This window comes from Oncorhynchus mykiss, chromosome 23 (assembly GCF_013265735.2).
Source record: "Oncorhynchus mykiss isolate Arlee chromosome 23, USDA_OmykA_1.1, whole genome shotgun sequence".
Lineage (NCBI taxonomy): Eukaryota > Metazoa > Chordata > Actinopteri > Salmoniformes > Salmonidae > Oncorhynchus > Oncorhynchus mykiss.
In genome coordinates, this window is record NC_048587.1 from 11,680,971 (window position 1) to 11,708,640 (window position 27,670).

Genomic DNA, 27,670 nt, shown 5'->3' on the forward strand with positions numbered 1-27,670 from the left:
CACATACAGTACTTGGCATGATTAGACTGCCACTGCTGATAGTGTGATTATGATGGTAATGTTTCTTGGGAGAATTCAATGTTGTGACATTAGGATCTCAACCAATAAGAACCCTCCTATCCTCCACTTCACTCATCCACTGCTCTCTCTCTCTCTCCTCCACTCATCCACCTCTCCTTCTCTTCCCTTCTATTTTCCACTTATCCTTTCCTCAGTTCACCTGATGTCCTCCTCTTTTCTTCCCTTTTTCCTCCTCTCCCTCCATTAGTTGAATCACATCAGCTTGATAATTTATAGTCACTTTAGTTAGGGTCTCTGTAGGTTGTAGGCATATTATTGTGGGGCGTTTTTCTGTTGGCAATAAATAATGTTTTTTCTACATCAATTACACTGTGTGAATGTGCGTGTGGTGTGTGTGTGTGTGCGTGCGAGCACTCACTCGCTCGTGTTTGTTCAGTGTGTTCAGATGAGAGGCTCTTATCACTTAGCAGGTTTCCTATTGTGTGTGTGGCAGTGATTAATTTCCCTAATAATCACTAGGCCCCTCTCTCTCCCAGTGTGTGGGATTTGATTAGTATTCATTGTGAGAGGCCTGTGGGTGCGTTGGAGCCCCATATGTTTTTTTGGGTGGTGGGTCCCTTGGGGCCGAGAGAGGGAGAGAGACAGGGAGGGGCAGGTGCACGCACACATGCATGCACACACTCACACACAGTGGTAAATGAGGGGAGACAATAGAATTAGTCACACATAATCACACTCGTAGCAGTGACTGTCTTCAGAGTCACACATAATACAAGCATCAGGGCCCATTCAGTCTCTGAGTCTATAGCGGGAGCACCGCCATCTTGGTGAAAAGGGGGACAGTTTCTCTATGATCCATCAATCAATGTTAATAATCTGAATAATGAAGTGGTGACTGTGTCCTTTTAATCATGATGAAGACGTGTGATTAAAATGATCAATCATGTGCAGCCCGGAGTGGTGATGATGTCTTGACGTCCCATGGGAGCATAAAAGTAACCAGGGTTTCATGGTTTTCACATTACTTTTTGAAACTTTACAATGGAACACCTCTGGTTACTTAATACATACACCTCTCCTCTAACTGACCTAAATAACTTGTAAGCCTAAGTGTATGTACCAGTGGAGGCTGCTGATGGGATGATGGCTCATAATAATGGCTGAAACAGAGCAAATGGAATGGCATCAAACATGGTGTTGGATATAATTTATACCATTCCACTAATCCCACTCCAGTCATTAACATAAGCCCATTCTCCCCAATTAAGGTGCTACCAACCTCTTGTGATATGTGTGTATGTTTGTGACTGGTGGATGCTGCTGGGTGTGAATGTGACATAGGGGAATTACAATGGAAATGTAAGACAAGATGCTGAGGTGGAAACCATATTAACAGGTCATGTTAAAGCAAAATCAACCAGCAGAGTGTTTTAATAATGTTAATAAATTATTTTATTTTTTTAAACAGTAGATGATTGTATCAACTGTCTCCTAGCTAGTTGGTGTGTGTGTGTGTCCTGCTGAGCCGTTGTCAGATACACAGGCATTTACACGCTTATTAATCCAGGAGCACAGCACCCCCCCCCCCCCCCCCCCCCCCCCCCCCCCCCACAATCTTTAGCATGATTAGACTTCCACCGCCGATAGTGTGATGTTTCTGGGGAGAAATCAGCGGTATGACATTAGCCTCTCAGTCAATAAACCATTACGTTGAATCTCTAGTGGGAGTGAACTCCACACGATTCAAGGTATGAATCTTACCTAATGAAATCCATGGCGGGTGGTACTGTAAAAACTCAGTATTTTACCCCATGTTACCTATTAAGGGCGATAACTGTAGATGACCATGTAGCTTTATTCATCTCGGAAATGTAGCGAAACAAGGTAGCTTTATTCACGCCAGGGGAATTTAGCAAAACAGGGTTGTTTTATTTACGTCAGGAGATTTTAGAGAAACAAGGTAGCTGTATACATGTCAGGAGAATTTAGTGAACAAGGTTGCTACATCCGTCTATGAATCACAAATATGCATAGTATTGACGTCAAACAGAACAAACAAGGACATGGATGGTTCGTGATGTTGTGAGATTCTCTTTGATGCTTACTGAAAGATTGGAATCTATGTGGGTAGCTGGACAGGTAGGATGACTGACAGTGAAGGTGAACAGGTTGTCACAGGTCAGGTGACAGAGGAATGGATGAGACGGAGGCAGGAATTCCTTTAACCATGAAGTGGTATATTTACTGGGTACTCTGTGCTGCATAACAAAGGAAACAGAATAACAGGTATCCAATCAAATTCATAATCACAAAGATCAAATCATAACAATCATTCATTATTAACATAATTAGGTAATTCAGCAATCCAGTTCAATAAGAAGTCAATAGGAATCACCCTTGAGTCATTTTGGCTCATAACTATTTATCATAATCATGAGAAGAATAATACAAATAATTCAAACAGTGATTGGTTATTCAATCTATTATCACCATTAGTTTGATATCAGAATTGATCAGTTCAGCAAACAATGACGTTTCATATTTCAAGTTTGTCTTCATATGTACATGTAATTTCATTACATAATACCATATATCGATGGCACAATTGGCCTGTGATGATCTGTAGGGCTGTGATCATTGACCATTTACATTACACAATAGATTTGAAGCGTGCGCTCTGCGGTAATAACTATAAACAATAACTGATGGCCCACTCTCCCGATCGCAACAGATAGTTCAGCTGAAATGTAACAGATTCGGTGGCCTTATGTGGATTCATGGACGCACAGAACTTCTGGAGTAGATGGAGTTAAGGAAGAGAAAGCAGCCAGATCGAGTGATGGCGATTTCCTCATGTTATGGAGTTATGGACATTTCCACCTGACCTAATTAAAGTGCCCCTGGCCCAGCTGAGCAAGTGGCCATGAATTAAAGGATTCTTCCACCAACTCTATGGGCCTTTTCACAGATCGACTGGTGCTATGCGATTTAGGATATCAGGACCTGCTTGGTCAAAGCAATTATAACAGTAGAGCAAAGGATCGCAATATATGGGAAAATGAATGGCTGCAGTGTTGCCGTTATAATGAGTACATGAGGCATGGAATGCTAAGGCATAAATGTACAAAAGTGTGTATTCTTATTTTAAATTGATGTAGTTCTGTCCTTGTGCTGTGCTTGTCTATTAACCCCCTAAGGTCGATGTCTGCGCCCCCATGGAAATCTAATTAGCATAACAAAAACAAACTCCATAAAAATGTCAGTTTAAGCTAGAGATATCTATTTTGCATTGGATGCATGTCAATCAACCACATCCGCCTATGTCACACTTCCGCATCTGCGGTGAAAGGTGACAGAGCTAGAGCAATGTTTGTCAGACCATTAGACATCCCGAAAATCGGTTTTCTCACAAAATCATCTGTAGCATCCAAATGTTCTGACAAACTATTACCCCTTTATGGAAAGATGAGACTCTCACGAACACAATGGTGTGTTCATTTTGCTCTATGACTCCCACAAGCTTCTTGGGACTCGCCTGAAGTTGGTACAGCCAATCTGCCAACTTCTGCCCATAGCTATACACTAATACGACTCTCACGAACACGTACATGTCAGTTGTTTTTCTCTAGGACACCCACAGGCCTCACAATACTTGTCTGAAGGTCCCCTGGTACCAGTTGAAAAAAATGAATGGAACATGTATATACATCGAAAAACATGTTTAGTGCAAAAAAATAAGGGGTTAAATATATGTACAAAATATAAATAGAAATTCCCTGATCTTTCTTGTATCTTTCAGATATAGGACAGACACTTCAGAACTATCATGATGTAACACTGATTGTGAATATAACCTTAATTTAACAATTTAATATAACCTTGACTTTTCATTTACAATTATGATCTGTTGTGTCCTCTCTCCCCCAAGGTTAAAGCGAAGGTGTGTGTGGTGGTGGTCAGTGGGCTGTCTGTAACAGAGGGGCTGCTGTTGTTTGGGACAGACAGTCTGTACATGTGTGAGGGCTTCACCCTAAGCCCCGCAGGAGACGTCTGCTGCAGAAAACACCACCCCACTGGGTACTGTGTGTGCGTGCGTCCGTACGTGTGGCTGTGTTTGTGAGAGAGAGAGCGAGAGATGAGTTGGACAATGTCTGTGTGTACATACATATAGGGATATATGGGAAAACATACTATACTATACTATTGAATATTAATCATTATGAACTGTTGTTCACACCCCGTGTCTCTCTTTCCCCCAGTGTGCGTGACGCGTTCGTTTCCAGTATGTTGACTAAAGACATATCTTCATCCAGCCCCAGCTGCAAACGATGGCCCTACCAGGACATAAGAGATGTCCGCTTTATGCGTTTCCTTCTAGAGGTGAACTTACACGGCAAATCTGAAATGGCACCTAATTCCCTATATAGTCTACTTTTTGGAGTAAAATGTTAAAACATATATATTTCTCCGTCTGCATGTTGGTGTGTTTCATGTGTCTATTAGAAAGTTGTTGCAATGTTGTGGAAACGTTTCCTGTTTTCTGACACCTCAGGAAAATGCGCTGGAGATCTTTATGCAGAACGGATACTCTACTTTCCTGGTTTTCTTCAACAAAGACCATGTGTCTGCTTTTAAAAGGTAAGAGATGGAGAGAGATAGGAAAACATGGAGAGAGAGATGGAGAGTGTGGCTTTATGGGACATGTTTGACTTTCTTTCTTTCTCTCTGTTTTCCATTCCTACTACTTTCTGTAGGCTGTGTTCAGTGGTGCCAGCATTGATAGGTAGAGGGGTTGCTGAGGTCATAACTAATGCCAGGTGAGTGTGGACACATACACATACACATCAGGTACAGTTGAAGTCGGGAGTTTACATACATCTTAGCCAAATACATGTAAACTCAGTTTTTCACAATTCCTGACATTTAATCCGAGTAAATATTCCCTGCCTTTGGTCAGTTAGGATCACCACTTTATTTTAAGAATGTGAAATGTCAGAATAATAGTAGAGATAATTATTTTTTTCATCTTTTATTTCTTTCATCAAATTCATAGTGGGTCAGAAGTTTACATACTCTCAATTTGTATTTGGTAGCATTGCCTTTAAATTGTTTAACTTGGGTCAAATGCTTCGGGTAGCCTTCCACAAGCTTCCCACAATAAATTGGATGAATTTTGGCCCATTCCTCCTGACAGAGCTGGTGTAACTGAGTCAGGTTTGCAGGCCTCCTTGCTCACACACACCTTTTCAGTTCTGCCCACAAATGTTCTATAGGATTGAGGTCAGGGCTTCCTTAAGCCATTTTGCCACAACTTTGGAAGTATGCTTGGGGTCATTGTTCATTTGGAAGACCCATTTGCGTCCAAGCTTTAACTTCCTGACTGATGTCTTGAGATGTTGCTTCAATATATCCACATAATTGTCCTACCTCATGATGCCATCTGTTTTGTGAAGTGCACCAGACCCTCCTGCAGCAAAGCACACCCACAACATGATGCTGCCACCCCCATGCTTCACAGTTGGGATGGTGTTCTTTGGCTTGCAAGCCTCCCCCTTTTTCCTCCAAACATAACAATGGTCTTTATGGCAAAACAGTTTTATTTTTGATTCATCAGACCAGAGGTAATTTCTCCAAAAAGTACAATCTTTGTCCCCATGTGCAGTTGCAAACCATAGTCTGGCTTTTTTATGGCGGTTTTGTAGCAGTGGCTTCTTCCTTGCTGAGCAGCCTTTCAAGTTGTGTCGATATAGGAATCGTTTTACTGTGAAAATAGATACTTTTGTACCTGTTTCCTCCAGCATCTTCACAAGGTCCTTTGCTGTTCTGGGATTGATTTGCACTTTTCGCATCAAAGTACGTTCATCTTTAGGAGACAGAATGTGTCTCCTTCCTGAGCGGTAGGACGGCTGCGTGGTCCCATGGTGTTTATACTTGCGTACTATTTTTTGTACAGATGAACGTGGTACCTTCAGACATTTGGAAATTGCTCACAAGGATGAACCAGACTTTTTTGGCTGATTTTGCTGATTTGGCTGATTTCTTTTGATTTTCCCATGATGTCGAGCAAAGAGGCACTGAGTTTGAAGATAGGCTTGAAATACATCCACAGGTACATCTTCAATTGACTCAAATGATGTCAATTAGCCTATCAGAAGCTTCTATGCCCATGACATCATTTTCTGGAATTTTCCAAGCTGTATAAAGGCAGAGTCAACTTAGTGTATGTACACTTCTGACCCACTGGAATTGTGATACAGTGCATTATAAGTGAAATAATCAGTCTGTAAACAGTTGTTGGAAAAATGACTTGTGTCATGCACAAAGTAGATGTCCTAACCGACTTGCCAAAACTATAGTTTGTTAACAAGTATGTAAACTTCCGACTTCACCTGTAGAAACACTACATGGCCAAAAGTAGGTGGATACCCGTTCAAATTAGTGGACTCGGCTATTTCAGCCACACCCGCTGCTGACAGGTGTATAAAATCGAGCACGCAGTCATGCAATCTCCATAGACAAACATGGGTCTCCCGGTCATGGCCAGATGTGACAGAGCCTGGACTCCAACCAGGACCTCTAGTGGCACAGCTAGCACCGTGATGCAGTGCCTTAGACCACTGCGCCACTCGGGAGGCCCACAAGATCCAGCTTGTTGAACTGGGAAGCCTCTCCCAGGTGGGGAGTGTGTGTGTTTGTGTGAAAAGAGACAGAGTCAAATCAGGACTTTGAAAAATTACAGTTAGGGTTTGCGTTTTTGTGTGTGTAGCAGAGTGTGCAAGTGTGTGTGTGTCTCAGAGAGCAGAGTGTGTCTGTATTAAAGCCCTAAGGCCCTCTATCACCTCATTAATCATATTGAGGATCACAGAGAACAGAGAAGTGATTCACCATCGCTTGTTTTCACTACAACCTCCTATAGGAAATTATTGCTTGCAATTATACTATATTGTACAGCGGGACAAATGCAATGATTGATTTAGGCTGCTTTCTACAAAATAATGTGGTAAGGAGTTACTGGGGATAGAAATTGGATATACTTCAGATGGCTCTTGATTTGTGAAATCAAGTGTATGACTTTGTATGTGTATCATATAACCCAGAGATATTTCTGGAAATTGGAACGAGTACATTTACTACAAGTCTGCTGTTTAGACTTTATTTCTGGGCCTTATGAGTGAGAAATAACTCAATATTACTGCTGTTTCTGAGCTTAGTTAAGCAACCTGTCCAGATTAAGCCCATGTCCATTATTAGATGTAATTTAGGGGCTTTTCACACGACCGAGCTGAAGCAAGCTGAGTCAAAGCAAGCTGTACTGAGCCCGCCTGTTTACATACACATCAACCATAGTCGTGGAAACCAAGCCTGCATAGTTTGTACTGTTATGTACAAAACAGTACTGTACTGTAGTAATCTATGACGAAAAGTACATACCATTTTCTATTTACAGTAGAGTGAAGAGGTTCAACCAGTTGATATGGCCTGCAAAGTTTAGGTAGCAGTGTACTCTGTCAGCAGCTCCAGTTAACTGGCCATTCCATTGGTTCACACACACAAACTCACAGTATTAACTACCCAGCAATCCGGGAACATTCCCAGAACATTAGCTAAGATTCCCATTAAGTTCTAGTTAGGGTTTTATTTAACATTAGCATGGTAAAATCCCCAAAACATTCAGAGAATGGGTGGAAAATATTTACCTGATGTTACAAGAACGTTCCAAGAACACATTTAGTCTGTTCTTAAATGGTTCCCAGAATGTTTCATTAGGTTCTGAAAGATATGTTTCCAAAGAAACTGTCTAGTTGTGCTGACAGTCAGATAATGTTTATATCAGGGTGCACAACACGTTTCTTTGATGTTTCAAGAATGTTGACAGAACAACCTTTCTGAGTTCTTTAAAGGTTCCCAGAACAGGTAGGAACAGTGTAGGAACAGTACAAGAGATAGATTCCCAAAACACAAAATATGCTCAGTTGTGATGACATTCATACAATTTTACATTTTAAAATGTTTTTCTTGCCTGAGTAGCCTGGTTTCACTGCCAAAAATAAAATTAAACCATCTAGTGTTCAGCGAACAGTGTTCAACACAATGTCAAATACAGGTAGCCTAGTCAAATAATTAACATCCAATCACAGTAACCATTACTCTCTTGTGGGAATTCCACTAATGGTCCATATGTAGCTGCTGCTCATGTTGGTATCTGTACTGATGGTGCAAAATGGTGCAAAAGCCATGACAAGGAGACATAGTGGAGTGGTAATGCGTGTGCAACCGGTTGCTCTGTGCAACTTGGGTACACTGCAGCATCCACCAAGAGGCTCTTGCTGCCAAGGGAATGCCTGACAGCTTGATAGACGTTTTGGACACTACGGTGAAAATGGTTAACTTTGTTAAAGCAAGGCCCCTGAACTCTCGTGTATTTTCTACACTATGCAATGCTATGGGCAGCGACCATGTAACGCTTTTACAACATACATAATTGCGCTGGTTATCAAGGGGCAAAGTATTGACACGTTTTTTTGGAATTGAGAGGTGAGCTTAAAGCATTCTTTACTGACCATCATTTTCACTTGTCTGGCTGCTTGCATGATGACGAGTTTCTCACACGACTGGCCTATCTGGGTGATGTTTTTTCTGCCTGAATTATCTGAATCTAGGATTACAGGGACTCTCCACAACTATATTCAATGTGCGGGACAAAATTGAGGCTATGATTAAAAAGTTGGAGCCTTCTATGTCTGCATTAAGGACAACACACAGGTCTTTCCATCATTGTATGATTTTTTGTGTGCAAATGAACTCAAGCTTACAGACAATGTCAAATGTGATATAGCGAAGCACCTAAGTGAGTTGGGTACGCAATTACGCCAGTACTTTCCCGAAATGGATGACACAAACAACTGGATTCGTTATCCTTTCATGCCCTGCCTCCAGTCCACTTACCAATATCTGAACAAGAGAGCCTCATCGAAGTTGCAACAAGCGGTTCTGTGAAAATTGTATTTAATCAGAAGCCACTGCCAAATTTCTGGATTGGGCTGCACTCAGAGTATCCTGACTTGGAAAATTGTGCTGTTAAGCCACTGAGAGCGGCAGGGTAGCCTAGTGGTTAGAGCGTTGGACTAGTAACTTAAAGGCTGCAAGTTCGAATCCCCCAGCTGACAAGGTACAAATCTGAACAGGCAGTTAAGTCATTGAAAATAAGAATTTGTTCTTAATAAATAAAGATTTAAATAAAAAAGACACTGATGCCCTTTGCAACCACGTACCTATGTGAGAGTCTATTCTTGGCCCTCACTCGTATGACACCTAAATACATGCACAGACTGTTTTTGGAAAACGTTTTAAGACTGAGACTCTCCAATACAACCCAACATTGCAGAGTTATGTGCAAGCACATCCTTCTCATTAAACTGTAGTGAGTTTTTCACAATTTCCGATGAACAAATAAGGTTTTATATGCAAGATGGTAAAATAAAGAGCAAAATGATTGATTATTATTATTATATTATTTGTTCCCTGGTCCTAAAAGAGCTCTTTGTCACTTCCCACAAGCCGGGTTGTGACAAAAACTTACACTTGTTCTTATGTTTAATACATGAATCGTAAAGTGTGTGTGTGACAAGCTTACAATGATGGCAAAAAACAACATTTGAGAGTGCGCTGACGCCGGTGCTAAAGGGGGTACGTAGCTGAAGGTTGAATGTTTGAAGGGGTACGGGACTATAAAAAGTTTGGGAACCACTGGCATAGAGGATTAAGGATCTGGCTGTTCTTTAAACGTGTTTCTTTTGAGAAAAAAGGGAAATTGAGGCTCAGGTATACTCTACTAAAAGAGAGTAAATCTTTATTTAGTCCAAATTTATAAATCTAGTCAAATGCAGAATTTAGACTAACTGAAAAAAATAAAATAAACATGGTGTAAAAATGAACTGTTCAACTTTTTAAAAACGCACCCGATATGATTCCGAAATGTGTTCTGGGAAAGTTCTTGCAACATCAGGTGAATGTTTTTTTTCATACTAAAAGAAACATTGTAGATCATCCACACAACTGGACAGTTTTTGTATTTTGGGATGTCCCCACATTGTTCTCACCAGACAGTTCCCACAACCTAATGAAACATTCTGGGAACCTTTAAAGAACAGATTAAATGTGTTCTAGGAACATTCTTGCAACATCAGGCAAGTGTTTTATACAAACATTCTATGAGAACATTTGCCGTGACCGAACAAATGTTCTGGGAACTTGCACAGAACCAATTTTTTGTTTGCTGGGTACACATTACACACACTCATCTCCACTAGGGCTGTTGCGGTGACCGTCTGTCACGAGTCATTAATTATTTATTTTTTTAATCTTTATTTAACTAGGCAAGTCAGTTAAGAACAAATTCTTATGTACAATGACGTCCTAGGAACAGTGGGTTAATTGCCTTGTTCAGGGGCAGAACAACAGATTGTTACCTTGTCAGTTTGGGGATTTGATCTAGCAACCGTTTAGTCACGGTGTTTAGGCTGCTGGCTAAAAAGAAAGTCTGTGTGTGCAAAAAGTGTGTGCAAATGGCATGAGGAGGTAAGGCAATAAGTAGGCCATAGTAGCAGAGTAATTACAATTTAGCATATTAACACTGGAGTGATAGATGTGCAGATGATGATGTGCAAGTAGAAATACTGGTGTACAAAAGAGCAGAAAAGTAAATAAAAACAATATGGGGATGAGGTAGGTAGATTGGGTGCGCTATGTACAGCATAAGCGATTCGTTAGCTGCTCAGATGTTTAAAGTTAGTGAGAGAAATATAAGTCTCCAACTTCAGCGATGTTTGCAATTCATTCCAGTCATTGGCAGCAGAGAACTGGAAGGAAAGGCGGCCAAAGGAGGTGTTGGCTTAGAGGATGACCAGTGAGATATACCTGCTGGAGCGCGTGCTATGGGTGGGTGTTGTTATCGTGACCAGTGAGCTGAGATAAGGCGGAGCTTTACCTAGCATAGACTTATAGATGTCATGGAGCCAGTGGGTCTGGCGACGAATATGTAACGAGGGCCAGCCGACGAGAGCATACAGATCGCAGTGGTAAGTGGTATAAGGGGCTTTGGTGATGAAATGGATGGCACTGTGATAGACTGCATCCAGTTTGCTGAGTAGAGTATTGGAAGCTATTTTGTTAATGACATCGCCGAAGTCGAGGATCAGTAGGGTGGTCAGTTTTACGAGGGTATGTTTTAGAGGTCGACCGATTATGATTTTTCAACACCGATACCGATTATTGGAGGACCAAAAAAGCCGATACCGATTAATCGGCCAACTTTTTTATTGATTTGTAATAATGACAATTACAACAATACTGAATGAACACTTTTTTTTTTTTTGCCCTTTTTCTCCCCAATTTCGTGGAATCCAATTGTTTTAGTAGCTACTATCTTGTCTCATCGCTACAACTCCCGTACGGGCTCGGGAGAGACGAAGGTTGAAAGTCATGCGTCCTCCGATACACAACCCAACCAAACCGCACTGCTTCTTAACACAGTGCGCATCCAACCCGGAAGCCAGCCGCACCAATGTGTCGGAGGAAACACTGTGCACTTGGAAACCTTGGTTAGCGCGCACTGCGCCCGGCCCGCCACAGGAGTCGCTGGTGCGCGGTGAGACAAGGACTATCAATTGTTGGGACTATCATTTGTTTTTCAACAGGACAATGACCCAACACACCTCCAGGCTATGTAAGGGCTATTTGACCAAGAAGGAGAATGATGGAGTGCTGCGCCAGATTACTTGGCCTCCACAATCACAAGACCTCAACCCAATTGAGATGGTTTGGGATGAGTTGAAATGCAGAGTGAAGGAAAAGCAGTCAACAAGTGCACAGAATATGTGGGAACTCCTTCAAGACTGTTGGAAAAGCATTCCAGGTGAAGCTGGTTTAGAGAATGCCAAGAGTGTGCAAAGCTGTCATCAAGGCAAAGGGTGGCTACTTTGAAGAATCTCTAATATAAAATATATTTTGATTTAACACTTTTTTGGTTACTACATGATACCATATGTGTTATTTCATAGTTGTGGTGTCTTCACTATTATTCTACAATGTAGAAAATAGTAAAAAAAAATTAAAAAAACATTGAATGGTACTGTAGGTCATGACTAACATGACCATGTCGAGTAGCCTATGTAAACTGGTAGATGTGGCTTAATGCAGTTGACAGTTGATATTCTGATGTTCTGTTGTTGTTGTGTTGTTCAGGAAGACTCCAGTGATGGAGAAGACTACTCAGGTGAAATGGCAGGTACTGTACTGTTTGACATAATTGATAGTGATCTACTGAGAACTTCAGTTGTTTTTCTATGACTGACAAATGTTTGTATTTATTGTGAACATTGTGGCAAACACATCATATTTTAATATTCTTAATATCTTCTAGTATTATCAACATGATATATCTTGCATGTGTGTGTTCTCTCTGACAGCGCAGTATTATCTAAATACAGATTGTGTTTGTCTGTGTTCTTTTACTCTGACAGCGTGGGGACATTAGTAATTTTGAGTACCTGATGCATTTGAACACTCTGGCTGGTAGAACCTATAGTGACCTCATGCAGTACCCCGTCTTCCCCTGGGTCCTAGCTGACTACAAGTCGGAGGTGAGGAGTAATACTGTCTGTCTCTGTCTGTCTGTGTGTGTGTCTGTCTGTGTGTCTGTCTCTCTGTGTCCATCTCTGTCTCTGTATGTCTCATATCTGTAATAATACTGGCTGTGTAACTACTTATTCAACCTAATTTTGTCATAAAGAGCACATGTTCAACTTAGTAACAAGCATGATTTCCCATCTCAATAATTTAAATTAAGAAAAAGGACTATATGGAAGCTTGTGTGCATCAGGGAGGGGCAATTGAATGCAAGTTTAACCAAAAATGTGAACTTGTTAAAACATTTCTAGCCTATCTATCTATATGTAATATGTAATAATAGTGTTATGCTCCGACGCACTCAGTTTTCCACCACAAAACACCATAAAATGGCCAAATAGAGTATAATCAGCTTACCTGCTTCTACACAATGATTTGAGTATGAGGTGTTTCTTTTGAGAAAATAATGTACAAAATGAGTTTTATCAAATTGAAACAAGAGTTCAGTTCACGTTACAGGGATGACCTTAAACCCACCCATTTTCACCTACCTCATCCCCATACTGTTTTTATTTATTTATTTTTCTGCTCTTTTGCACACCAATATCTCTACCTGTACATAACCTTCTGATCATTTATCACTCCAGTGTTAATCTGCATAATTGTAATTATTTGCCTACCTTCTCATGCCTTTTGCACACAATGTATATATAGACTCCCCTTTTTTCTACTGTGTTATTGACTTGTTAATTGTTTACTCCATGTGTAACTCTGTGTTGTCTGTTCACACTACTATGCTTTGTCTTGGCCAGGTCGCAGTTGCAAATGAGAACTTGTTCTCAACTAGCCTACCTGGTTAAATAAAGGTGAAATAAAAAAAATAAAAAAAAAACCTGAGGGACACATGTAAATTAATCACTATTCACATTAAAGCTGCAATATCTAACTTTTTTGGCGACCCAACCAAATTCACATAGAATGTTTTATTTTTTTTCTCAATGAAAGAAAGTCTAATAAGTAGTAGAACTGTTCTAGTTGTGCTATTTCTATGCTTCCCATTCTTAAGTTTTGTTTGTGCAACTTTTACTTTCAGTTTTGTACACCAGCTTCAAACAGCTGAAAATATCATATTTGGAGTTATGGAAAATAGCGGTTTAGATGGTACAATGATTCTCTACATTATTACTTGCTTGTTTTGTCACAAACTGAAATTTGGCTAAATATTCTAATTTTAGCAACCAGGAAATGGCAGAGCGATTTGTATATAGTGCATCTTTAAATAAGTAATTAATTTGGGCTTTACAATGATGGTGAAAACGTAGGGACAATCTTGGGGTTAAGGGATTTTAAATCTTCCTATAAGTTGGACAAACAGGATGTGGGACATGCCAATAATGGGATTATTTTATGAAAACACACTGCTATTGGAATTTCTAACATGGTTTAGTTAGAGCATAGATGTATGTGATCCAACTGTTTTATCGGCTTTTTATGGTAGTTATGCTGTCGACATCAGGAGGATACGATTTGAGAGCACTAGCTGGCTCCACAAGCTGTAAGTAGCTTTGACTGCATGCTCAGCTGACCGTGCATTCAGAGCCATCCAGTGGCTCACCACACTACAAACTTTATTTTGCCATGTTCCTGTGAAGCAATTATAATGACAGTCCACCACAACATGCTCGAGAGGCTCCTGATTAGCAAGGGGTAGTCTGTTTAATATCATTGTGTATTAAAAACACAGTTTACTATCATTGTGAGGGGTTTTCTCCAGTGGTTTGAAATGGCTATTGGGCTTCCTGGGAAAACTTTGATCGAGGTTGCAGCAGTAACCAAGGGGACAGGGCTTAGCGAAGGGTGAATTGTTATATTATTGATTGCATATTTACATGTCATATACTATTTATTGATAGACCCTGGATCTGACCAAACCGGCGACATTTCGTGACCTCTCGAAACCAATGGGAGCCCAGACAGAGAAGAGGAGAGACATGTTTATTCAGAGATTTAATGAAGTGGAAAATGGTGAAGGTAGTGTACCATACCATGTGCTGATGTTGTACTAACTGCAACCCCTACTGCAACAACTCAACACTTTAATTTCACATTACACTGCCCAAAGTTCTAACATCACTGATATTACATGTGTGGCCTACAATCTGAAGCAATACAGTGTAAAATCACATGATTTTCTCATAGTTCATTGCAGGATGCATTTTGTGTTGTATTGGTTATTCATGTCTGAGTATTTTGGCTATTCTAGGTGACCTGGCAGTGAGGTGTCACTACTGTACCCACTATTCTTCGGCCATCATCGTGTCTTCCTTCCTCGTTCGGATGGAACCCTTCTCACACACCTTTCTGACCCTACAGGTGAGAGGTCAAGGGTCAGTTGCTCTGTTTGGCTCATTACATCTTGGCATGTGCCCCCATTGGCCAGTGTTTTTCAACCAATGTCCAGGAGAGCTACATGGTGTGCAGGCTTTTTTTCTAGACCAACCGGAACACACCTGATTCAGCCAGTTGGTCAGTTGAAGTTGTATTCGTGCAAGGCTGGAACAAAGGCCTGTACATACTGTATCGCTTTTTTCCATAGTACTGTTTCACTGGTGTATGCTGAGCTAAAGAGCAAGCACAGTACATTAAATACAACAAATATTTTACCAGAAAATGTCAAAATAGTATTTTGGGCTTTTCTGTAGATGTCATAAAACGAATAATCCTTAAAAAGATTATCCGGTACTTTTGTATACTTTTTAGCCTGTAGTTCTGAAAGTAGCGCTCACAAGCAAAAAGTGGTCCCTGAAAATTGCGTACTACGTCACATATGTGCACCACGTCATTGCTATCTCTCTATCACTCTGCTATATGTACATCTTGCTAGCTGTCACTCAAATGGCAAGGCGCTGAAGCTCATTGGCCTTTTATTGTCCCCGGCACAAGGTTAACCTGTGTAATGATCATGCTGTTTAATTAGCTTCTTGATATGCTACACCTGTCAGCTGGATGGATTATCTTGGCAAAGGAGAAATGCTTACTAACAGGGATATAAACAAATTTGTGGACACAATATGAGAGAAATCATATTTTTGTGCCTATGGAACTTTTCTCTGATCTTTTTTTTCAGCTCAATTAACATATGTGTATGTTACATACACTTTATATCTTGTGTTTATATATTTGTTCAGTGTATATTAAGCAAATAAATGTGGTAACATTACAAAACAAAAGAAGAATCCCATTTGGTTGTAAAAGCTGCTGATTTCCAGTCTAGGAATCCAATAGATGCTAATGAGAAGGTCTGCATATTTGATAGTCATCATCAAACAATAAAACAATCAAGATATTAGCTTGTTGAAAACACAGTGCTCACTTTTTCCTTTCAACCCCAGACTAGTGTGTGCAGTTGCAGTAATATCTATAACTTGATTTGTGTCCCTAACAGAGTTTAGCCAGTATGGGTGTTATTCTCATTGAATAAAGGTAATTGTTTTGCAGTAAATTACATTCCTCCTCATGGCATCTCTATCAAGGGGTTAGAAGATTTTATGGAAAAATTAAAAGCTTCAGTCAACGTCTGGATGTCAAGAATGAAAACGTGTTTAATATGGTTTAGGTTACTTTATTAAATGTTTATATTCCAAAGTTTGGTTTGCAATGAAAAATGCTGCATCTTCTGCCATTACGCACACATGTGCACGAATGTGTGCACGCAAGAGCACGCGGACATACTGTACATTCTTACCCACTTCTTATGTCAATCCAGCCACACAAAGGTACAGGTAGCTTAAGTAACAATGACATGCCTGTGTGAGTGAATGAGTGGACAGCTAAAGTTGATGTCGCTCTCTCTCTCTGTGTCTCTTTCTCTCTCTGTGTCTCTTTCTCTCTCTCTCTCTCTCTCTCTCTCTCAGGGAGGGTATGACATAGCAGAGAGGATGTTCCATAGTGTGAAGAAGGACTGGGACTCCGCCTCCAGAGACAACATGAGCGATGTCAGAGAGCTGATTCCAGAGTTCTACTACCTACCTGACTTCCTGGTTAACACAAACCACTTCAAACTAGGTGTGTATTGTGTGTGTGTGTGTGTGTGTGTGTATTTTGATGGTGAATATGTATTCTGAAGATGGTTGTGTCTGTCTCCAGGCTGTATGCAGGACGGTACCACTCTAGGGGACGTTGTCCTCCCTCCCTGGGCTAAGGGAGACCCCCGGGAGTTCATCAGAGTTCACCGGGAGGTCAGTTGCCTTTCACGCATGCTGTTAGTTGTACACCAAACATATCTTCTAGTCTGCCGACCACGTAAAGTTGCCATGAATACAAGAAGTACAGTAGGATGAAACATTTACTGTTACATTTATATTTTTTGTATTTTTCACCTGAGAAACATTCCCACAAACACCCACAGTGCATCACGCCTGGAAAAGTTTAGGGGTTAAGTGCCTTTCTAAGGAGGCACAATGGTTTGAGATAGCACAGGGATGTCGGTTCTTGTCATTCTAATTCTATATTTTTAGGACTGACTGCTCTCAGTGTGCTAGTGTTTTAGCTGTTATCCATCTTAGTGGAGATATCCCTTATTCTTTAGGCCCAGACACTTCTTAACAATTTTAAAGAAAGTGGTAAACATTCATGCTGTCCCGTTAAGTTGGGCTCGGGGTTGAACCAGAAAGAGTGAAATTGTTTTCTGCACTTAAATAGATAATCAGCTCTTGTGCTCATCAACAAATGCCTATTATAAATGGGTTAAAGGCTTGTTTTACTGTGTTTAAAACCACTGGCATTACAGGATAACAGGCTTTTCAGAGCCATTAAGAACACACACAATACACTCTCTCATAACTCTGTTACTACTGCCTGACACTCGGGATGAATGCCTGCTCTCTCTCTCTATTTTTCTCTCTCTTTTTTCCCCCTTTCACTCTCGCTATATTTCCTCCCCCTCCACTCCACTCCAGGCCTGTATGGTTTTTATCAGTCTGTAATCTCATAAAATCTCATATTGCCTCCAATTCCCACCAAATTAGCTGTTTTAGCTGCATGTTTATTCTTCCTGATATGCAAATTAACTCCATATGGAACAATATGAACAATAGAAAGCAGTTATGAGACTGAGATCTGTTGTTATTAAGGTCTCCTTAACGGAGACTTCTGGTCATAATGTCCACTATTTCTAATGTTCAAAACATGTCTCTAATTCAAGCTAATTCAAGGCAAATGATTCTGTAATTCTGTGATTCGGTCATGATGAGAGTATTAGCTCACAACATTTTCCTGCTCCTCACTTTTAAATGGACTCATGTAGGAAATCATACCTGAGTAATCTGATAGATACTGGGCTTTCTAATGAGTTTCTGTTTCCTTGTTCACACTTTGAGTCATAATTCAGAGGTTATAAAAGGCTTAGATTTGTTTGTATCCCATACTGTTGCGGATGAATGATGGTTTTAGGGTTAACTCTCCTATCCGAGTTGCTCCTGGTTTGCATGTGGCTAGAAGGCCCTCCTCGTACATTTTCATATATTCAACCATACTGTAAATGCCAGTCAACAAAGAATTGGATGTTTCTTGAGTGCATTTATATTACTGTGCGTGTGTCTGTCTGTCCGTCCGTCCATCCATCCGTATGTTCATACAGTGGTTGCAAACTTAAAGTTTGGAGATTATGCTACATAGAGGTAATTTGTGGTTTAGTACAATACCCTGCGTCACTGCTTCAATGCTCCAGACCACCGCAAGGGGGAGTTAGAGCACTGTTTATGCTTTTGAGAGCCATATAGATTGCAAAAGATTTTCAATGGCATGTTTTATGAATTGACACACAATTTTCCGTTCCCCCTGAACAATAGTGTAAGAATTGCTTGTCCTCTGTCTTGCACGCACACCCAAAAAAAGGCACTTATTTTTTTGTTTATACTTGATCCGAACAAGCTGTTACTGGATTGTAGCGTATTACTAACTAAAACTGTTGTAACATTACGGTTTTAATTCTAAGAGAAACTAAAATGACCTGGACCTGGATGCTATGTACAGTATCATAGTCTCTAAAAGGAAAAATATTACCACCGTCTCTTGCGCATGTCATTTTCCTTTTTATAATGCATCCTTATTTACAAAGCGATTATTATTATTATTAGATATTCTCACAGTGCATATTTGTAAACCCCAAACTCTAAAAGTAATTGGAAAGGTAGATGCAAATTATTTGTGACATTGTTGTTACAATAAAGAATGTAAACAATATGCTGTGTTTTTATTTACAGTAGTGATGGACAGCTGGAGGAATTTTGAAAACAGGTTTTTTTGCAACTGCAAATTATCAGAGAACCATATAGATTGCAAAATAGATGGGAAGAGATTCCAACTCACATGGTTTTGAATTGACATGCAACTCTTCAAAGCCCAGCTGCTGGAGGTGCGAAAATCCCCCAACAGTTCTTTATCAACATCTTTATGCTTTCATTAATAAAATAAAGAGAAAAAATATACTCAAAAAGCAGATGTTTATTTAAACTACATTTTAGTTGCACTCCCCCCCCCAGCTCCACGACCACAGGCCAAACCTTGCTGAGATGATCAATGTATTTGTTGCACTGTTGTATCGGCTATTTCTCAAGCCAAAACATCTTGATGGCCTTCACCAGTTGGGGCGGCAGGTAGCCTAGTGGTTAGAGCATTGGGCCAGTAACCAAAAAGTTGCTAGATCGAATCCCCGAGCTGACAAAGTAAAAATCTGTCATTCTGCCCCTGAACAAGGCAGTTAACCCACTGTTCCTAGGCTTTCATTGTAAATACGAATTCTTTCTTACTTTTTTATATTTTTTTTTAATACAAACAAACTTACAAACAGAAATTAAACAAAAAAGCTCAGTTTAAACCAAGAGGTTAGGTTCCACACATGGAACGTACAGTGTAGATCTGAAATACATACATCCCGTCATTCTACGAGAATCCTTGCAGCATAATAGCTGATACCTCAGGTTCTAGGTAATTTAGATAAGGTTCCCATACTTTGTAGAACTGGTCTGTTTTAGAATGCAATATACATGTCAGATATTCCAGAGGCACCCATTCAAATAGTATCTTATGCCAATCTTTAATAGAAGGAACCTTATCACTAATCCACTGTAAAAGGATGTTTTTCCTCGCTGCGAAGGTAAGGATGTTGTAAAGCCTCCTTTTACCCACAGAAGTAACCTGCCTACTAGGGAGACCTAACAGTAAAGAAACTGGGTCCAATTCTAGATCAACCCCTAGGATCTTTTCAATTTCTTGCAGAACAGTATCTTTGTATTTTGGTACATGACCATAAACAATGTGTTAGAGTGCCTGTATCAGTTTTGCATTTAAGACACTGATGGGAAGAGGAAGTGGGGCTAAAAGCATGTCTGCGATTTGGGGATATATGCAATCTGTGCATTATTCTTAATTGTATTGCTCTAGTACGATTACATATAGATATTGTTTTTGCATATCTCCAAATGTCCTCCCACATCTCTTCGTCAATAGTAACAGACAATTATTTCTCCCACACTTGTTTCACCCTCTGTGTGTTGACAGCAGAAAGGGACCTTAAAGTATCATAAAACAGACTTACAGACATTTTCCTTTGTGGGAAAAAAAGCATTCTTTCAATGACAGACACATCAGGGTTACCAATTAAGGTGGTGCTCTTCAGGATATAATGTCTTACTTGTAGGAAGCATATCCCACAACACAAATATTGCATCTGCGTCCTCGATTATCCAAGTCGTCAATGTGCTCCGCCATTTCGCGCACCTGTTTCTCAAGTGCTTTTATCTTAGCGTCCATAGATGTAGTTGAAGTTTCCACTGCATCAATTCTTCCTTCCGCCTCAACAACACGTTCCACAACCCTCTGTAGTTCAGCTGAATGGCCTGCTATTGCTTCCAAGACCGTTCTTATCTTAGCATCGATCACTTTAGTAATGTTATCAGTCATCTTTTGAATCACCAGGTCCATTGTGCCTGTGTCCGCAATGGTGCTAGCCTCGCTAACGTTAGCTAGCTCCTCATGCACATCCACAGGGGTGGTGGTTTTGGTCGACTTCTTAGTAGTTCTGTTGGGCATGTTGTCGGAGATTTTTGCGAAAAAGCCGTCAAGACTCATTATATGGTAACTTATTTAGCCAATTCTACCACTTTTTCAAGCTAGGAGATTAATGTAAAAATATAAATTTACGAATCCCACGAGAGCTCGCTGAAACACCGCGAGAGTGGCAGAGTTACGGACTCATGTTTTCAGTTGATGCCAAACAAGTTAGATTGGGTTTAAATCAGGAGACCTATACATGTAGAGATGAAATACATATTTTGAGATCTACTGTAGGCCTACCGTAGGGGTTGTAGGTCTTTTATTTATTTATTTATATTTTACAACATAAAGGTCTACTTACTCTGCTGGCGTCTTCAGCCAGTTTATGCCCTCATTTGCAATGCAAACCCGGGCAGCAGTGTGTTTTGGGTCATGGTCTGCATTTGGAAAAGAAAAAAAAACATTTAGCCTAACAGCCAACATTAGGTACAATAATATAAATATAAATGTTCAGTTATGTTTAGGCCTATGTAAATAGGCCTAAACATAACAAAATAAGTAGTCACTCGCTGCTTGATGAAATCTTCCATCACCTCTGTGACAATGCTGCGGTTAATTCTTTGTCTTCCTTGCCTGGTGGCGGCCCGTCAGGAAGTCCAGAATCCAGTTGCTGAAGGAGGTGTTTGGTCCCAGGGTCCTTGATGAGCTTTGAGGGCACTATGGTGTTGAACGCTGAGCTGTAGTCAATGAATGGCATTCTGACATAGGATTTGAAGCAATAGCCTGCCGGGTAACTGTTTTAGCACCATTTCACGCTGCTCTGAGACAAGCATGGGACTGGTCTTGATAAAACAATGAGATTTTTATTTTCACTGAATCGCTGTTTGGGTGTTGGTTAGCCTACAATTAGGGTGTGGAAACGGCCATGTTGTACAGTGCCAGGGTTTTGTTTGTCATAGAAACACCATAATATTAATCATACTTTTGAAGTTAAATTTAAAATCAATCCCATATACCATGTTCTTACAAAAAAACGTTTTTAAATTCTTTAGTACAGCCAATATTACAAAAAGTCATGCTTCTCAAAGATGAAAGCCCTCTCGTGGTCATACTAGCACTAACTAGCATTATATTATAGCATTGTACATAGACTTATTTTTCTACTGTATTATTGACTGTATGTTTGTTTTACTCCATGTGTAACTCTGTGTTGTTGTATGTGTCGAACTGCTTTGCTTTATCTTGGCCAGGTCGTAATTGTAAATGAGAACTTGTTCTCAACTTGCCTACCTGGTTAAATAAAGGTGAAAAAAAAAAAAAATATATATATATATATATATATATATATATATATATATATATATATATTAATGACAACAATGGTTGACAATTAAATAACGTGCCATAGAATTCTGCGGCAGCCCTCAATGTGTGTTGCAGTATGACACAACTTTTACAGGAAGAACCACTGTATGTGGGTGCATGTGCGTTTGTGTTTTATCTTACTATTTTGCTCTGTCCCCCAGGCTCTGGAGAGTGAGTATGTTAGCTCCCACCTCCACCTGTGGATCGACCTGATCTTTGGGCACTGCCAGCAGGGACCAGCCGCTGTAGAGTCCCTCAACACATTCCACCCCTACTTCTACGCCCAGAGAGGGAAAGGGACAAGGGGGCAGGATGCACTCAGAGACCCCCTTATCAAGAGTACCATCCAGGGATATGTCAATAACTTTGGACAGGTTCCCAAACAGGTAGGAAGGAGAGAAGCCTTGACAATCTAACATTACACATATCTAGGAGGTACTGGTTGTAGAAATGGGGTATATTTCAGTTGGCTCTTGATTTGTGCCAGATTTAGCCAGTGATGGCCAAAGTGAGGGTTGTCTCTATGAATGACCTCTACCCTTTGACACCTCAGCTGTTCAACAAGCCCCACCCTCCTCGTGCCGGCTCAAAAAAGGAGGGATCAGCACCCGCCCAGCCAACCCCCTTTTTCTTCAGACTGGACAAGCTCAAACCCTCCATTCAACCATTCAAAGGTAAAGTTCCAATTATAACACGATCATAACATTACTCAAACTTTCTGTACCACTCTAAACACTGTCTAGCACTATTCAATCCCACACAAACCGTATCCAAGCACTTCTCTAACAATACCCCAAAACAGTAGAATCAGGAGTGCTGTGCTTTACTTTTCTGACTTTATTTTCCCTGTGGGGAAGAATTGTTTGTAGTACTATGTGGAAATCACAGAAGGCTGCTGAGCGGAGGACTTCTCATAATAATGAATGGAACGGTATCAAACCCATGGAAACCATGTGCTTGATGAGTTCGATCACCATCCCAAAAATTCAGTTCCAGCCATTGCTATGAGCCCGTCCTCCCCAATTAAGGTGCCACCAATCTCCTGTTGTGAATATTTAAAAGGCGTTACAAAGAACTAGACTTGTATACAGAAGTGCGAGCGTATGCAGTGTGTGTACGCAAGAAAGACTCATGCATTTAATCATTTTCATTCACCTTATTATTTCAAAATAAAGTTTTTGTACCTCAATTATTTCATCTAACAGCGTTCCTCAATTATTTTATATACTAGATGGGCCAGGTCCATAGGGAGCAATAGGAAGAGGTTGGCTAGACACTCTTCATAGGGTAATTTACCCAGCACACACACACAGATCTGCTACTACGGACCTAAAATATTGAGATGGACCCACCAGCGAAGCCTTGCTTAATAATCGGATTAGCCATTCTGAAGGAGATGAGCTGAATGTGTGTGTATGTTGAGGCGATGCATACCTCCCTGCATATTACATCTCAGAGTGTTGTCTGAACAAGAAGCATGTAGAGATGACTAGAGAGAAAGATATTAAGGTGATATTAAAGGATATTATTAAGGGTAATGCTGAAACATTCTCCAGGCTCTTTCTGCTTCCAGGGGATTTGGAAGGTAAAGGTGGCGATAGGAAAATAAATATTTTTCCCATCCAGGTTGGAGAAGATCAATTAAAGGCACAATTACAGGACGCCAGATACACAAACATCCTGATCCTTATAAAGGTGTATGTGTATCCCCTAGGGCAGGGTGGCAGTGTATGGTCTGCAATGCAATATGGGATATTCATTTAATTGAATGAAATTCCGCAGAAGTTGGGAAACTCTTTCATGTGATGGTTTTGAAGTAGGACTATTATTATTATTTTCCCAGGTAATTTGATCCATGTACTTGGTGGCAGGGATTAAGTGTAGCCGATACTACGCCATCTAAGTTTACTAAGGAACTCTTTCCATAAATATATAGCACACAGATACAAACAATCTGGTGGGAGCGTGCAACCTGGTTCACACAGACTGGAGGCTGAGACTGAAATAACGCGAGGAGATTTTATGGAGTTAAAAACATTTTAACCTTTATTTAACTAGGCAGGTCAGTTAAGTTAATAACAAATTCTTATTTTCAATGACGGTGGCTTAGGAACAGTGGGTTAACTGCCTTATTCAGGGGCAGAACGACATATTTTTACCTTGTCAGCTCGGGGATTTGATCTTGCAACCTTTCGGTTATTAGTCCAACCCCTAACCAATAGGTTACCTGCCGCCTATAACGAGTTCTAGGGGAGTCGTGTAAAGGCCACCCATAACATCCACATAACTGCAAGACAGAGACAACTGGTGACAGTATGATTGTCTGAATCACTGAATAACTCGGTCTATCAGTCCATATTATATCGTAAGGAATAACAGCAATTCAACCAGCTCAAGGACTAAACCAACTCAAATCAAAATGGTGCCAAACACTAAAGAAAAAAACATTCAAATCAATAGCTAAATTTAAACTGTAATGTTATTTGCGTAACCCTGGTTCTGATAATATGTGTGAGATATATCACTATGGGGATTTGCTTTAGTGGATTCTATAACTGAAGTACCAATCACAGTCTGTTGGAGACTGACAGACTGGTAATTCTCTATCATGCCTCTCTTCATTGTGCTCTAGCGAGCAAGGAAACACAGTGAAATATCTCACTCATATTATCATAGAACCATGGTTATGCAAGTAAAGCTAAGTTCTATTTGAAATATATTGTTTTGATATCTCACTATGGGGAAATAGTCTACCCCCATATCGAGACATGCTCTCCAAAGCCAGACTATTTCCAACCCTTCAGAAGCTCTGACACTAAGGAAGTATATACCAACAAAAGTGCAGTGACATCCAGCAGGTAAAAACCTCATAAATGTATCAGGTGTGGTTCAAATAGCCATAGTGATAATCTATTGTTGAAGGAGATGCTTTTGGACCAGCGGAGGCTTCTGAGTTTAGGACGGCTCATAATAATGGAACGGAATGAATGGAATGGCATCAACACATGGAAAGCATGTGTTTGTTGTATTTGATACCATTCCACTAATTCCGCTGCAGGCATTACCATGAGCCTGTCCTCCCCAATTAAGGTGCCACCAACCTCTAGGGTTTCGAATGGTGCCCAAGAAGTGGTCATACTTCTGATGGAATGAGCCCTTCCGGGCCGCAACCCTTGCTGTCATTCTTTCCAACATAACAGCCTCCTCTACCCAAAAGAACAGTGAGAGAGAGGCCTCCCCTTGCAGGAAGGTGCCCAAGAAACAAAGAGGTAGTTCTAGCTCTTCTCCAATACTCTCGCTCCATCCAAGTTAAGACGAAACAAGCATAGTTGTTGCTAACCTTGTGCATAAAAGTTGGGGTCAGGTAACAAGGTAACCTAGGAGAACCCGGGGCAACTGTAGGCACGAATTGTGGACTGATATGTCGTGCAGCTCACTCGCTTGCAGGCGGGCAGACTGCACAGAAGGAGAGGTGTTACCTCTCCGCACTTTCCATCGGCTGTCAGGAAGCCTCAAGCGCAGTAGAAAAGTCCCAAGACTGGGCTAAATGTCTGGAGACTAGGCGCCTGGAGACTAGGCGCAAGTGATGCGCATACTCTTTCATTGACTATAGCTCAGCCTTCAATACCATAGTACCTTCCAAGCTCATCATTAAGCTTGGGGCCCTGGGTCTGAACCCTGCCCTGTGCAACTGGGTCCTGGACTTCCTGACGGGTCAGCCCCAGGTGGTGAAGGCAGGAAACACCCCCACTTCGCTGATCCTCAACACAGGGACCCCACAAGGGTGCGTGCTCAGCCCCCTCCTGTTCTCCTTAGTGGAGGACTGCGTGGCCACGCATGCCTCCATTTCAATCATTACGTTCGCAGACGACACAACAGTTGTAGGCCTGATTACCAACAATGACAATAAAGACTATAGGGAGGAGGTGAGGACTCTGGCGGAGTGGTACCAGGAAAATAACCTCTCCCTCAACGTCAACAAAATGAAAGAGCTGATTGTGGACTTCAGGAAACAGCAGAGAGAGCAGTGAAGAAGGTGAAAAGCGACAGCATCTCTTCAACCTCAGGAGGCTGAAGAAATTTGGCTTGGCCCCTAAGATCTTCACAAACTTTTAAAGGTGCACAATTGAGAGCATCCTGTCGAGCTGTATCGCCGCCTGGTACGGCAACAGCACTACCCACAACCGCAGGGCTCTCCAGAGGGTGGTGCGGTCTCCCCAACACATAACCGGCGGCACACTGCCTGCCCTCCAGGACACCTACAGCACCCGATGTCACAGGATGGCCAAAAAGATCATCAAGGACATGAACCACCCGAGCCACGGCCTGTTCACCCCCCTACCATCCAGAAGGCGAGGTCAGTACAGATGAATCAAAGCTGTGACCAAGAGACATCAGACTGTTAAATAGCCATCGTTAGCCTGCACCTTAGAGGCTCCTGCCCTATATACATTGACATGGAATCACTGGTCACTTTATAAATGGAACACTGGTCACTTTATAAATGGAACACTAGTCACTTTAATAATGTTTACATACTGCTTTACTCATTTCAAATGTATATACTGTATTCTACTCTACTGTATTTTAGTCAATGCCATGTCGACATTGATTTTCCTAACATTTATATATTTCTTAACTCCATTCTTTAACTTTAGATTTGTTTGTATTGTTGTGAATTGTTAGGTATTCCTGCACTGTTGGAGCTAGGAACACAAAAATCTCACTACACCTGCAGTAACATCTGCTAAATATGTGTATGTGACCAATACAATTTGATTTGATTTGATATAACCATACTGTGTAACTATCAGAGCCTGCATGACAGGCCAAGATAGTGGTTTAAACGGACGTTGACAGAAATGATCTGTTCAGGTCATATCACTTCTCAGAAGAGCATTACTAATTTCCACAGTGAATGTAAAGAGTGGCGCTTTTGATGATATCAAGTGGCATATTTGTCGCATTCAGTCTTTACCTCTCATGGGCCACACCCAGAAGGTCATAGTGCTAGGTGAGGGTGGTACATTTTTCTGTGCGCATGGGACCGACGATCCTTGCATAATGGCAACCGCCAGGGATGGTTGTAAGCAAGAGAGTGATATCCACCAACCATCTCCATCGCCTGGGGGGCTTGAAGATGAGAGATAAGATAATCTGTATAGATGGGTGGTTAGTTGCAACGTCACAAAAGAACGATGTGCAACAGAAGTGAGCATGTTGTTGTGATTCTGGATGGACAGATTGCTAGCATGAATGATAAGAACCTGCCACGAGGGGAATCGTAAATGGCTCATTTCAGCTTGTTTCGTCTTGTTCTGAGTGATTTCATGTCAATGCTAATATGGCTCAAATTCGCTAACTAGCTAACAACAACTGTAACGATGTATTTGAGAGATAACAAGTGCTTATTGTGCAAATGTTTTTGTCAACACAGACTGGTGCGCGATGACCATACTATTTTCCAGGAGAGTTTCCATCTGTATTTTTCATATTTACCACCACAAACCGATGCTGGCACTAAGACCACACTCAGCGAGCTGTATAAGGCCATAAGAAAAGAAGAAAAAGCTCATCCAGAAGAGGCGCTCCTAGTGGCCGT

At 40.9% G+C, this 27,670-nt stretch overlaps 1 protein-coding gene across 4 annotated transcripts in view; it reads left to right on the top strand.

Moving 5' to 3' along the window:
* wdfy4 (WDFY family member 4) overlaps window positions 1–27,670 on the top strand; it is a 179,575-nt gene that overhangs the window by 134,098 nt on the left and 17,807 nt on the right. For all 4 annotated transcript variants that reach the window (XM_036960206.1, XM_036960204.1, XM_036960203.1 and 1 more), the window contains exons 47-58: window positions 3,950–4,098; window positions 4,281–4,401; window positions 4,574–4,659; window positions 4,776–4,838; window positions 12,265–12,307; window positions 12,543–12,662; window positions 14,562–14,679; window positions 14,912–15,021; window positions 16,563–16,713; window positions 16,795–16,886; window positions 22,230–22,454; window positions 22,622–22,742. In XM_036960206.1, the coding sequence (XP_036816101.1) occupies window positions 3,950–4,098; window positions 4,281–4,401; window positions 4,574–4,659; window positions 4,776–4,838; window positions 12,265–12,307; window positions 12,543–12,662; window positions 14,562–14,679; window positions 14,912–15,021; window positions 16,563–16,713; window positions 16,795–16,886; window positions 22,230–22,454; window positions 22,622–22,742 (1,399 nt within the window). The remainder of the gene's footprint in view (window positions 1–3,949; window positions 4,099–4,280; window positions 4,402–4,573; window positions 4,660–4,775; window positions 4,839–12,264; window positions 12,308–12,542; window positions 12,663–14,561; window positions 14,680–14,911; window positions 15,022–16,562; window positions 16,714–16,794; window positions 16,887–22,229; window positions 22,455–22,621; window positions 22,743–27,670) is intronic.